The 14722-nt window shown below is 29.7% G+C and overlaps 1 protein-coding gene across 2 annotated transcripts in view; it reads right to left on the bottom strand.

Annotated features, from left to right (window-relative positions):
* The window catches only part of LOC118179338 (uncharacterized), a 90823-nt gene that overhangs the window by 56222 nt on the left and 19879 nt on the right, over positions 1 to 14722 (bottom strand). For both annotated transcript variants that reach the window (XM_085820834.1, XM_085820835.1), the window contains 2 exons: positions 13781 to 14032; positions 3445 to 3559 (listed from right to left, as the gene is read on the bottom strand). In XM_085820834.1, the coding sequence (XP_085676960.1) occupies positions 3445 to 3559; positions 13781 to 14032 (367 nt within the window). The remainder of the gene's footprint in view (positions 1 to 3444; positions 3560 to 13780; positions 14033 to 14722) is intronic.

The raw sequence follows: 14722 nt of genomic DNA on the forward strand, positions 1-14722 counted from the left end.
TACCACTTATTCATGACATTTTAAGGAACTTTGAAATTTCAGGGCAAAATTGTAATGCTCGGAGGGTTAATTGGAGCCTCACCAGTTGCCTAGCATTTGAAGATTGTTAAATACTAATTGTTTGTTGCGAAGTCTAACCCAGGCTGCATGGTTGGTTTTCATAGTTTTCTAGGTTATCTTTACAAAGGTTCTCTATGAAAGCATCTTAAACAAATAGCTCCCATGTTCTTTCTATGTTCAAATAACCAACTAACCTAGTTTAAGCCCGATTTTCAAGTGAAGTTACTAGCAAAACCCGAATACTCATTAGAAATCATGTAGCTTGCCAATCGGGAGTAACATGAAAGATATGGCGCCAATAATTGAATTGCTGTTACGGTACGCTGTTTCTAAATTTAGATGGCCATTCCTTAATTAAATATAATTCATTTGTAACTTCTACTAGAGCTGATGGTAAGAAGTGAAGTGCAAATAAATAATATCGTGTGCAATCTTAATTAATATAAAATTAGAAACATTTGCATAGAAAAATATTTGCATTCAGACAGAAAGTTTTTTTTGAAATATTTGGAATTACTTTATAAGAAGGATGTATTAATAACCATAAATAATTACTTATTATATTACTGATGATTAGAATTCACTTCTTGACAATTACATTCTAAATTAGAATTTTACGGATATAATGAAAATACGCTACACATAAAAATACATTTTAGGATAAAAAATGAGTTGATTTTTTATGTTTAAAAACTTCTTAAATTCATTTAATAAACATCGTACCCTCGTTGTTAATTGAATCCAGAATGTTGAGTGTTATTAATATAATTATTCTTACTTGTCCACAGAACCTGCTGACTTATCCAGCCATTAAGTAGCTGCAGATCATTTCTACATAACCACTAAACTTCCACTAATTCGTTCTCTAGATGGTTGTATGTTTATATCATAATTTGACTTTCATAAAAATGATTAATCTAAATCTTATGTTTCTATAAAAATATACTGTGCTTTAAAAATATGGATGATAGTATCAGCTGCTCTTTCAGCCACTTCATAAGCAACAGCTTGTTTAGAAATAAATTATGCAGTTAATGTCATAAAATATTTTCGTAAAATTTAAATAAACATCAAACGAAAGTTCTCAGTTTTAGACAAGTCGATTTAAACAAATTAAAGTAGCAGACAATAAAACGAAGATAATATTTTTTTATGCAAATATTTTTTTAAAAGGAAGAAAGAGAGAAATTAAAAAAATAGTTAAAAATTTGAATAATATCATCTATAATTTAAAAAAATAGCTTTTCATATAGTATTAATAAATATTTATTACGCATCATTGAGGGAAAAAATTTCATATAATTAATTCTCCGTAAAATTTTACTTGAAATTTAAGGTTAAAAATAGCTGAGGCAATTCACTGTAACAAAAATCCATAAACCACATTTGGTGTTATTATCGCTCAAAAAAAAGATGCCAAATTTCAAAACGCGAAAATATGTAAATGCGTGTGTATCTTAGAAAATTTTGAATAAAAACATCTAATTTTTTGCAAGTATACATAGAAATACACCCCCTTTAAGATAATCATAAAAATTTTATAGGTTATAATTCAAAATTTTTTTCAAAAAATTTATAAAAATTATTTAAAAATAGAAATTTAAAAAATAAAACACAAAAAATAGGTAAATTTTATTTGGAATGAATCTAAATTTTGAAATGTGAGAGAAAAAATCAAAAAAGTTTCATAAAAAAAGATATTAATAAATATTTGCCAAATTCAATTAACATTGAGGAGCTAAAATTTTGAGAGCTAATATTTTAAAAACTACTCGTATGATTTTTTACAAAACATGGCATTCTGGCATAATTTGAGTCGTAGAATCAAAATATGTAAAAAAATTGGTATGTTATTTCAGAAAAAGTCCGATTTCATGTCAAAATACCTACGTTAGAATAGTGCTATATATAAATCTAATATATATCCTAAGTCATGCTTTCGAGACATGAAAAACGCAGTTTGAATTTTGTCAATCGGTCCAGTACAACAAGAGATATAGCACTGTCCCAAATTTTTTTTTTTTTTTTTTTTTAGCAGTGTTCATCAAACACAAGGCAATAGTTTGTGTATGGTGTAATTTTAAACGAATAGTTCACTATGAGTGGAATTGAAGAGAAATGCATCGGCAAAGGAGTCTCAGAAAAACATAGTCGTTATCAGCACTGCACGTGGTCATAACCGAATATTGAATCAGAGTTACACTGGCTACCTACTTTTACTGAGCCAGGCTATCTGATCAAACATATAACACATAGACTAAAACGAAAAAAAATCAGCGAAGGAAAAAAATCAACCTTAACAACCTTCACGCACCAAGTCTGAACCTCGAATCACCTTAAACCTAAATTATGCTCGCCCCCTATTTTTTTACTTCTGATTTTTTTTTTGCGTTTTAGTCTATGTATTACATGTTTGATCAGATAGCCTGGCTCAGTAAATGTAGGCAGCCAGTGTAACTCTGATTCAAAATTCAGTTACGACCGCGTGCAGTGCTGATAATGACCACGTGTTTCTGAGACTCCTTTGCCGATGCTTTATTTTTCTTCTTTTTCCTCCTTTCTAGTAATTTCGTTTTCCTGATGAGGAGGGACCTTTAGCTGCCCTCGAAATCGATTGAGTGTTTTAATATAGATACGCTAAATACAAGGTTGTTATTGCGATTTTGATAATTCACTACGAGTCTCGCAAATAATAATACTATTTATTAATCAAAAATATTACAGCATTCTGAACTACTGCAATAAAAATATGCCATTTTGAAACAGAGGTACCCAGATTGGTAAACAAAGAAAGTACTATCCCCTTCAGCAAAACACCAAATTTCATATTATTTACATTACTTCATGAAGTTATGGCAATCAAACTGGTGCTTTATGAATTTATAGCCCAGACTTTGCACTCATAAAGTTTTAAAAGTACTAGTTCATGATACACTTCTTTGCCAGATGGCATTTCAACAACATGAAGAAGGTGGGAACAAAAATGAAGGAGTTGGAATTCACATCCAAGAATAAACTGGTATTCTTGTGGCGAAGAAAATGTGATAAAAAAAATGTCTTAAAATTACTCGTGCTTTGAATGTTGGGCAGATTTTGTTGTACAGTTATCTAAAATTAACATGACAAAAATATCGTAAAACTTTTGGCAAACTGAACCTGCCCTTAAAAAAGTTTATGTAACAAGAAGTAAAAATTAAAATATATCATTTTCAGAGGAGTGGCCATATAAAAGAGCTATAGCTAAAGAAAAGAGCAGCTAATAAATTCAAAACAAAATGAATAACCTTCAACAATAAATGATAATATTCCGAGTTGAAAAACATACATTTTGACAAAAATGATTTAATAGTTACATGCAGTTTCACTAAAAACCAAATTGCTTACTTAATCCCAGAACATATTTGAGAGTATTCTCTCCATAGATATGTTTCAAACCAGCTTCACTATTAAGCTTTAGATCTGTTAAGTACTTTAGTGATGAGCAACAAATTGTAGATATCTGAAAGTCATAATATATTTATGTATACATATAAAAATACAAATGGAGATTGTTTCACACAGTGAGATAAAATAGAAAACATCTTAATCAAATATCAAAGATATTAATGATCAATAAACATAATCGCATCGATGAATAAACATAATGAAAAGTTATAATTCTATGAAATCACAATAAACAGTTTAAAAAAAAAAATTCTTCAAAAATGGGGAGAGAAATGTGAAAAAGCTGTTTATACAGGGTTCGTACACATTTCTGCACACAGAAATTAAGTACTTTTAAGGACCATTAATGAAAAAAATTAAGGACCTAAGAGCAAATGGAAACTGAGTAAATTCAATTAAAAATATTATATCTATGCCTGAACATGAGTAGGATGCATTATTATTAAACATAACTTAATTAACATAATTATTAATACATTTGAGAATAAAATTAATTTTATGAAATTTATCAAGTAGTATCAAATATTTTACATTTATAATAACTGGACATATTTGAAAGAAGATAAGTGACATTTTAGTTACGTTTTACTAACAGTTAGCTTTTTTTTAATGTCTTTTTTAAATGTCATAATCAGCATGATTCATAACAAAAGTTTGGCTGTTGTCACCGCTCCTGCTTGCCTATAGAGAAACCTGCTGATCAGAACAAATCTGAAAGGCCTGATGTAGGCACAGTTAAACAAGTTTTGAAAGTTAGCTGACCTCTGTCTGACGCTGTTAGTGACGCAGCTTAGTGTAGAGTTCCAGGGATTGTAACTCAGTTAATACACTTTAAGGTCAAGCCACTAAAATATTAACAGTGATAAGTTGTTTTGCATTAAGTCTCATTAGATGCAAAGAATAAGTTTCACATGAATTTTTATATTCTTGTGTTTTACCTTGTGACCATGGTAAAGCTTAACACATTGAGCCCGGCGCTGAATTTGCTGTCCTTTTCATTCAGCCGGCAGCGAGAGATCAAGTGGTGCAATACTGCCGACTTAAATTATTCATAAATTATACAAAAAGGAAGGAGACACACATAAAGTCTGAAAGTATTGTTCAAAATGTTATGATGACAATTCAAAACTATTTGGATGCAAGATAGACAAAAATGTTACAAAAATAGTTGTTTCGTATTGTAATATGTGTAAAGCTAAGCCGTATTTTTGTTTAGAATATTTCAATAAATTTCATTAAAACTATATTTAATCACATTTCATTTAAGACTATACTTATTTTTTAACCTTAATACTGTCGGTCCCGTGGACCGACGCCAGCCAAACGAAAATTCCAGTGCCGGGCTCAGCGTGTTAACGAAAGGCAATAACTTGCTTTAATATAGAGTGATAATTTTTAAGGGAATGCATTAGGTTATAATTAAATTAGGTATTAGATAATCTTAGTCATTATACATTTACATGGCCACTATTAAATTTATTTTTTAATAATATTTGTTAAAAAAACATATTAATATCACAATCTCATAAAATTTCACAGTTTAAAATACATGCAATTTATGACATTGATTTTTAAACAATATTAGGATAATTACACATTAAAAGCTACAAAACATAAAACTCAACAAAATAATTATGCATCTTTTTAATTTGAAGGCCTGCCCAGACATTTTGGCTAATTTATATCGATTTCCTTCTCCTTAAGCATGTTTTCTAAGAATTAGAAATTTGTCTCAATATGCAAAACAATGTTCTCATTAGTTTCTGAGTGTTTTATCTCCTAACTGCCAACCTCTCCACAATGTACTACCTATGAGGGTTTACTTGATCTGGTAAAAGTTAAATAGTCTGACCCCCCCGACAGACGTGAAGCAAATTATCACTATGTCTGAAAGTAAGTATACATCACATAATAAATTTAAATAAAGGTTTAAATAAGCTTCTTATTCAAAAAGAACTTAAAGAATTTGGAACATATAGCCATGTTCTTATGCTAACAAAATAAAATACAGTTTGTGGTGATATAATTAAACAAGAAGACTGAAATTCAAACTAAAAATATGGACTAGTGGTCAAAAACTATACAATTTAAATTCAATTTAATCTGGTTCAGTAACTTTATTGTCATAATAAACTCAAATGTCAGCAGCAGTAATGGAAAGACTAATAATTACAACTCATCAGAGCTAGACAGGAACTAATGCAGGGAGCAAGTGGAGTGCAGAAACACTCATCTTACACTCGAAAAACTCAGTTTAAAAACTGTCTAAGTGATTTGCATTCTAATGAGGAAATAGAAATGGAAAATTATAGTAAAGGCTGAAACTGTAAACAACTGGTTAATTTACATAATAATAACTGTACATATCTTTAAAGAATAATTTTCTTTCTCTTTATATATTTAGTTTCTTTTTTCAACACGTTTCCTTTTCACTTTGAATTTTTTGTATTTAATTAAAGACTTCTGTTATTCTAAAAGACTAAATACATTTAGAATGTACGGAAAAAGCTGCTAATTTTATTTCTTTAGTAATACAAACATTCAGAAGAAATATGAAATACATATGGTAAGGTCTGGTCACAGAGCTGGTGTGGCATAATTTTTAGAATTTAGAGAGACACTGAGCAAAAAATTCTAGAAATGGCAAAACTTTTAGAATTTAGAGCAGGCATTGAAAGCAGAATTTAGAAAGGCACCAGGCATCAGAATTTAGGATCCACAGAGACTGCATCAGGTGGCAAAATGCCTAGCACCAGCTCTGTGTATGATGCATTGAGACATATTAGATGAATTTTTTGAATTGTCAATTTTCAGTTTCTTTATTAATAAAAAAATTCCTTTCTATAATGCCTGTCCATATGATAAGATTAGAAGTACTTTTGATATTTTCCATGTTTGTATCTAGTAAAAAGTAGAGAAAATAAAGGGAAGATAAAAATGTTAAGAAAGCGATTCTAGAATCAGAAACAAAACATTCAACTACAGTCAAAAGTCGTTAATCCGGACTCGTTGGGACTTCGGCGATTCCGGATTATTGATTTTTCCGGATTATAGATCATCAGTTTAAATCTCGTAAGATGGCATGCAGAAATTATAAAATTAAAAATATGAAACCATAATTTATGAAATAAAGAACAATTATGATCTAAAGGGTATCAAAATTTACCAAAAAAAAAAAAAAAAAAAAAAAAAAAAAAAAAAAAAAAAAAAAAAAGCTTAATATTTATTTGTTTACTTTATTAAACATTTCTTTCAATGTAAGTTGTTTAAGTTGCTTCGTTTTATGTGATAATACTTTCTCTTTAATTCTATAAACAGACATAATTTCTCGTTCAGTTACAAAGTTCCGCTGTTCAAGTCCCGTTAATTGCTGTGCCGAGAATAACGACTAACTTGTCAATCGAAATTTTTTCGTTTTCACTAACCTCTCTGTCACATTCTTCATGTTTTTATCCATTTTTTGCAGCAATTCCACTTTTTGTTTGTTGGACATCGAAACATACTTTCGTTTTGTAGATCCTTTGGAAGTTCCAGCATCGGAAATTCTATTTGACATAATCGAAAGTTCAAGTTTACTTTTATAAAATTGTTCTTACAGTCTGCAAAAAATAATAAGCGGGATCCAATTCGAAGATTAAGGAACAATGCAATCATTAACATTAACTGAAATAGATAATTAGATAATTTTAGCTTACACCGTCCGTTATACATTAAACTCGCAGGCGAAAACGTATTCTGCACTTGCGCACACGCATATGCACCGTAGTCAAGGTCTTACGCGCACGCGTAAAACGCCTGTGCGTATGTGCCAACGCGGCGCATGCGCAGAAAGTTTTTAGCTTTGAGGTCCGGATTATAGATCATTCCGGATTATGGGTGTTCGAATTAACGACTTTTGACTGTATTATGTTTTCATTGTTCTTCCAGATGTTCCCTAAAATGTAAGAAACTGCGTGTTACTACCATGGAGACATTTTTCATTTTATCACATTTTTCTAGAATCTTTCAGAATCGTGGGTCTATAAATTTGCCTTGAAATCTTTCTCAACTTTCCAAGCTTCAATGTCTAAAATCCTAAAGAAAAATTACCCCTACGAGTTCTGTAACAGCAAAAATCCATAAATGTTTTTAGAAAAAAATCAGAGGAAAAAAAGTGTGAAATTAATTTTATAGAGGAAACTGATGCATATTCTGAGAATTCTGATCATTTTGAAAAATGGGAAAAATTCTTACCATGAAAAAATTAAAAAGACATTTTTCATTAATTACAATGCTATTTTGCTTTTGCTAAAAATTATTTTGTAAACTGTGCTTTGTAGTATTATTCCTTGCTTATTTTTCAGATTCAAAAAATTGTATAATATGTGGCCAAAATGGAACTTTATAATATGACAGTGAAAAAAAATTCTTTATTTTAATGTTATTCCTTAAATATAATTTCAATATATTACTATTATTTTAATGAAATTTATCAATGTTAGAATGTTCTAAAAAATTGTCAAAAAATTCCCAGATCTCGGAATTAAAAATTTTCAATAGAAACCGAACTTAAAATCGCTAAAATGTTGATAATCACCAAGTTTAGAACCATTTAATAAAAGAATTCACATACCCCAAAGCGGAAATTTGTTTGAGAGCTCTTCATTACAAAAAATGAAATAATTTTGAAATGCTTATGTTTCACTTCTTGCTCAGAAACTCGAGTATCCCACTCTTATTTATATTACGAATAGGAACAAATTATAACTCATGAACCCATTCAAAAAATTGCCATATTTGTCAGTGAATTGCCAAAAATATTCCTGCAAAATGCTAATTCACACTCAAAATGGTAGTCGTAAAAAAAAGACAGAAATTTCAGATGATTGCAATTAAGGACCTTCTGGCAATTTTGGCCAAAATTAAGGACTTTTAAGGACCAAAAATCGATTCCAAAAAACTTAAGGACTTTTAAGGACTCTTAAGGACCATACGAACCCTATTATATTAACCCTAAAAGTATCTCTAGATCTTAACCTGTGAATGAAATGCTTTGAAAATGGATGAGGTGTTAGCTAACTCACTCCTTCAAAAAAAAAAAAAAAAAAAAAAAAAAAAAAAAAACTTTCCTTTTTTAAAATACTCAAGTATGGGCCACTGCCTTGGCAGTATGTCCACTTCCCCTTAGAGGGATGGATAAGTAAAAAATGACCTCCCAGCTAATGAATAGCAAGAACTACTTGTTGCATTAGTTTCAAATCTTGTATTTCTTTCCTTGGTGCATGTAGACTTGTTTCATTAATATTTGACTTCCAAACTTTTCCAAAATCTTTTTTCAAAGCATTTTATTTGAAATTTAAGTCCTTTTAAGGACCATTAATGAAAAAATTAAGGACCTATGAGGAATGGGAACTGAATAAATTCAATTAAAAATATTACCTCTGTGAATTTCACTTTTGTAATACCATCCTAAAAATAAAATACAGTAAAACTCCAATCAATTATCCAAACACCGACTATCCGAATCGCTTTCAGAATTTAAGGAAAAAATTAAGATGAAAACGTAGTGTTGGCAATCAATGATTTCAAACATTAAAAGGAGCAAACCTACAATTTTAAACTTTGTGTCACCGCTTGAAAATGAAGATGGAAATTCTTCAAGAAAATCAATGAAGGCAGCAACAAACAAAAATGTAGAAGACGTCGTTTTCAAGTGGTTTTGAAGCAACGTTCTATGGGAAACCCAATTTCAGGTCCGATTCTTTGTGAAAAAGATAGGATCTTAGCTCAGAAGCTTGGCTGGTCATCCTTTAAAGCATATAACGGCTGGCTAAGAAATTTTAAGTACAGGCACGGTGTCCATCAAGCAGCTTACTTTGACCGAGATGTTTAGCATGCAATGACTTTTAGCACTTGTAAGTACTGTACAATACGTTATCTAACATGTATGTAAAAGTGTTGCCTTTTAAATAATTAAAAACCTGTTTTTCTTTTTTTTTCCTCTCATTTTCAACATGCAGTACATACAGTAATTAACAAAAGTGTACATAGACCCTTTCTTCGGAAAAAATCCATTGTCCGAATGGGCTCCAGTCTCAATTCATTCGGATAATGAGTTCTACTATAGATCCATAAGCAAGATGCATTAGTATTAAACATAACTTAAATAACATAATTATTAAGGAGTTTGAAAATAATAATAAAAAAAAACCTCCATGAAATTTATCAAGTTGCATTAAATATCTTACACTTATAATGGTTGGACATATTTGAAATAAAATAAATGATATTTTATTTACATTTTACTAACAGTTAGCTTTATGTTTTTTAAATTATTATTATTATTATTATTATGTCTCATTTTGTCACATACTTGCTCAGTCTAGAAGTTTAGTAAATAGCAGGTAGATTTTATGTCAATAGGCATAGGTGAAAATGAGAAGTAAAATCATATAAACAGCACGACTCATAACAAAAGACTGGCTGTCGTCACCACTGCTGCTTGCCTACTGATCAGAACAAACCTGAAATCTTGATGTAAGCATGGTTGACAAGTTTTGAAAGTTAATTGGACTCTGTATGATGCAGTTAGTGTCGTAGCTTTATGTAGAGTTCCAGGGGTTGAAACCACTTAATTTACTTTAAGGTTTCTATAAGCTACTAATGCACCAGAGGTGATAAGTTGTCTTGTATTAAGTCTCACTAGATGCGAAAAGTAAGTTTTATAAGAATTTTTACAGAATGTTTACATTTTATATTGGGACAACAGTAAGCATTTATGAAAGGCAAATAACTCGCTTTAATATGCAAAGACAATTTTTAAAGGTAAGCAGTTAGTTATAAATATTTAAGTTACATAGTTAGATAACTTTAGTCATTATGAATTTACATGTCCACTATTAAATTTTATTCATTTTTTAACAATATTTGTTAAAAAATGCCATTAAAATCAAAATCTAATAAAATTTTAAAGTTTAAAATACATGTAATATATTACATTGATTTTTAAACAATATTAGGACAATTAGCAATAATATTCAACAAAATATTTATATATGTTTTTATTTTGAAGCCTTCCCTGACATATTGGCTAATTTATATCAATTTCCTTCTCTTTCAGCATCTTTTCTAACAATTAGAAATTTGTATCAATACACAAACCAATGTTCTCAATAGTTTCTGGGTACTTTATCTACTAAATTGTCAAGCTCTTCACAGTGTAACTATGAGGGTTTACTTGATCTGGTGAAAATTAAAAAGTCCGACGAAAACCCCCCCACAGATGTGAAACAAATTATCGCTATGTCTGAAAGCTACTGCAAAGTCAGACAAAGGTTTGAAAAATGCCTCTTATTTAAAAAGAACTTAGAACATAAAGGTATGTTCTTATGCTAAAAAAGTTAATTACAGCTTGTGGTGATGTAATTAAGAAGAGTCAAATTCAAACTAAAAATGTGAACTAGTGCTCAAAGATTGTACAACTTAATTTTAATGTAAGTATTAACTCTATCATCATTACGAATTCAAATGCCGGCAGTGATAATGCACAGGCGAATAATTACAAATTATCAACGATGGCAGGAACTAATGCAGCGAACAAGAGGAGGTGAGAAACACATTCCAAAAACATCAGTTTAAAAACTGTCTAAGTGATTTTCATTCTGTGAGGAAACAGAAATGGGAAATTACAGTAAAGGCTGAAATTATAAACAACTGGATAATTTATATAATAAAAACTGTACATATCTTTGAAGGATAGTTTTCTTTCTCGTTACGTATTCAGTTTCTTTCTTCAACACCTTCCCTTTTCATTTTAGAATTTTTGGATTTCATTAAAGATTTCTGTTATACTAAAAAATTTAAATGATTTAGAATGTATAGAAAAAGCTGCTAATTTTATTTTTTTGGTAATATTAACATTCAGAAAAAATATGAAATGTATATGGCAAGGGCGAGTTACAAAGCCAGCATGGCAGAATTTTTAGAATTTAGTGACACACCAAGCAACAAAATCTAGGAATTGCAAAACTTCCAAAATTTAGAACAGGCATTCGAAGCAGAATTTAGAAAGACACTAGGCAATAGAATTTAAGATCCACAGAAATAGCATCAGATGAGAAAATGCCTAGCACTAGCCCTGTGTATGATGCATTAAGACACATTAGAAGAATTATTTAAATTATCAGTTTTCAGTTTCTTTATTAATTAAAAAATCCACTTCTATAATGTCTGCCCATGTGATAAGATTAGAAGCATTTTTGATATTTTCTATGCTTGTGTCTAGGGAAAAGTAAGGAAAATAAAGGGAAGATAAGAATGTTAAGAAAAATAATCTAGTATCAGAAGTAAGGCATTCAAATATTATGTTTTCATTGTTCTTCTAGACGTTCTCCAAAAAGTATGAAATTGATCGTAAACTTTCAGTAAAATACATCTATTACGTGTTAATACCATGAGACATTTTTCTGGAATGTTCTAGAAATGTAGGTCTATAAATCTTGCCTTCAAATCCTTCTAAACTTTCCAAAGTGCTATGTCTAAAATCCTAAAAAAAATTACCCTTACCAATTCTATAATAGCAAAAAGCATATTACAGAAAAACTCTTCAACTTCTTCAAGAAAAACTTCTCTCTTTTGAAAAAAAAAAGGGGGAGCAAAAAGTGTAAAATTAATTTTATACAGAAAACTGATGCACATTATGAGACAATTACATGAAAAGCCTTTTATCATGAAAAAATTGAAAAGACATTTTTAATTAATTACATAGCTATTTTTGCTTTTGCTAAGAACTGTTTCATAAATTGTGCCTTATAGCATTATACCTTGTTTTTTTATCAATGTTACAATGTTTAAAAAAAAAACAGTCATATAATTCCTAGATCTTGGAATAAAAATTTTCTACAGGAACTGATCTTAAAATCGCCAAAATGTTGATAAATTTCCAAATTTAGAGCCATTTAATAAAAGAATTCACATCCCCAAAAGCAACACATTGTTTAAGAGCTCTTCATTAGAAAAAATGAGATAATTTTGAAATGCTTATGTTTCAATTCTTGCTCAGAAATTCAAGTATCCCACCATTTTTATATTAGAAATAGGAACAAATTATAACCCTTGAACTTATCATCCATTCAAAAAATAACCATAGAAATTTCAGATGATTAAAATTAAGGGCCTTCTGCCAATTTTGGCCGAAATTAAGCACTTTTAAGGACCTAATATTGATTCTAAAAAACCTAAGGTCTTCTAAGGACCACATAAACCGATTTTAGTTATGGTGAATTATCAAATTCCATCTTGGGTGCTGTAGTAATATTGGTGGTTGCAACCAGCAATCCGGCTAGCAGTTACAAGATTCGTTGTTTGAATCACGGGCAAAACTTAACTCAGTTTTATATTTCCTGCTCTGAGAAACCTTAAGTATTTACAATGAATACAAAGTAAAACGTTGTATTCGATAACTCACATGGATTAAGTTGCCTGGGTCTCATGCCTTTTCTTGAATTGCATACTGATTAAAGTAAATTACTTCCTATTTTTAATACATATATATAAATTAAAATATAGACAAACTTTTACTTATTAAAAGTAATTTAATAAAGTTCTGAACATGAATTAATAATGTAGTACTCATTTCAAACAAAGCATTTAAAACCTATTAAGTACATTTTAAATATTTTTATTAGTTTCTGCCACTATCATTATAGGAGTTCTTATACTTCTAATTTACTCAGTTTCTTAAATTTTGAAAAGAAAAAGTTCACTCCATGCTATTTTAACTTTATGTGTTATTTCACATGATTTGGAGAGGTTCTCAATTGTTGCCACTTTTGCCAGTTACAGTGTTAAACAGTTACAGCTAGTGTTAAGTAACCACTATAATTAGTGCTAACCAGTTCAGAACTAGCTTCTGCTTCTGGCATGGAAAAAACTATTTTCTGCCAGCAGAAAGACAACCCTGAACAGCAAAATTTTCATTATATTTAGAAATTTTACATCGATGAAGGAATTTATCACCTTCCACTTTAATGCATAACTTGCATATTTTCACTATTAGAATTTTATAGCACAGGTTAAGTGATAGCAACAACTCAGTTTTTTTCTAATTTATATTAATAGTTTCTCAGACTACAGTATTGTGAAAGTGCATTGTTTTGGTTATACTGGTTAAAAGTTTAATCAACATAAAATCTCATATGTTTAAAACTTTGCTACATAATAAATAAAAAAATTCACTCAAAATAAAATCACAATAAATGTTATTAGTGCTAATATATTTAAAAACAGTTTAACTTACATTTACAGTATCCAAATCCAAACCTGTTCCCACGAAAAGCTTCTTGCATAATTTATAAGCTGATGCATGATTCCTGGAATTTAATGAATCAAGTGAACTATCTATGATGGATCTGTTTCCTGATATATTACATGCAGTTATCAATGAATCAACTAGACAAATTACAGATTTCTCAAGCTGCTGTATCTCATTTGAAGACAGAGACATTTTAGCCATAGCACACAAAAGCAAAGCATGACAAAGTGCAAGTTCCTGAAACAAAAAATAATTACAAATGCAATATTCAAATTAAAATTGATCATTTAATGTTAAAGGAATTCTACTGTATTACTGATACTTATGTATTATCCTATCGACAATGAATATGGGTTACCATCAAACCATTAAAGTTTGCAGAAATTCTGTAAAAGTTTCATCAATAATTCCTATATAATTCTGAAGGAACTAATGCCTGTTTACTTAATAAACAATCAGTATTTGACCCACTTCATTTTTGTGTTTCATAAAAAAAGGCTTTTGTCAGTTTCCTTTTTTAGGTCCTTGTTTTACCAGAAGTTTTGTTTACAACATTATGAGTACAGACTTTCTGCAGGTAATTTTCCAATTTATTACCGCTTTGTAGGGTGTATTCAGCTGACCACATTACGTTCATTAATATATACTTCTTCTTCCTCCCTTTTTTTAATGTAGCATTACATTCTGAAGGGAAATTAAGATACTGTTTGTTGTATATGTAAATGCTTATATTTAAAATGTTACAATCTACAAATGTTATAAAACTACAAATGTTAAAATCAATCTAAATAAATCAAGATAGGAGAGAGAGCACATTAGCAAACACACACACAAACAAATAAATAAATAACACTGGACAAAGGGTATACACATATTAACATGACAAAAGCAAAGAATTTTAGAAGCAAAGTCAAACTTCCGTGCCCA

The sequence above is a fragment of the Stegodyphus dumicola genome, chromosome 7 (assembly GCF_044657685.1).
Source record: "Stegodyphus dumicola isolate Sdum_Otavi_A_Nest chromosome 7, ASM4465768v1".
Lineage (NCBI taxonomy): Eukaryota > Metazoa > Arthropoda > Arachnida > Araneae > Eresidae > Stegodyphus > Stegodyphus dumicola.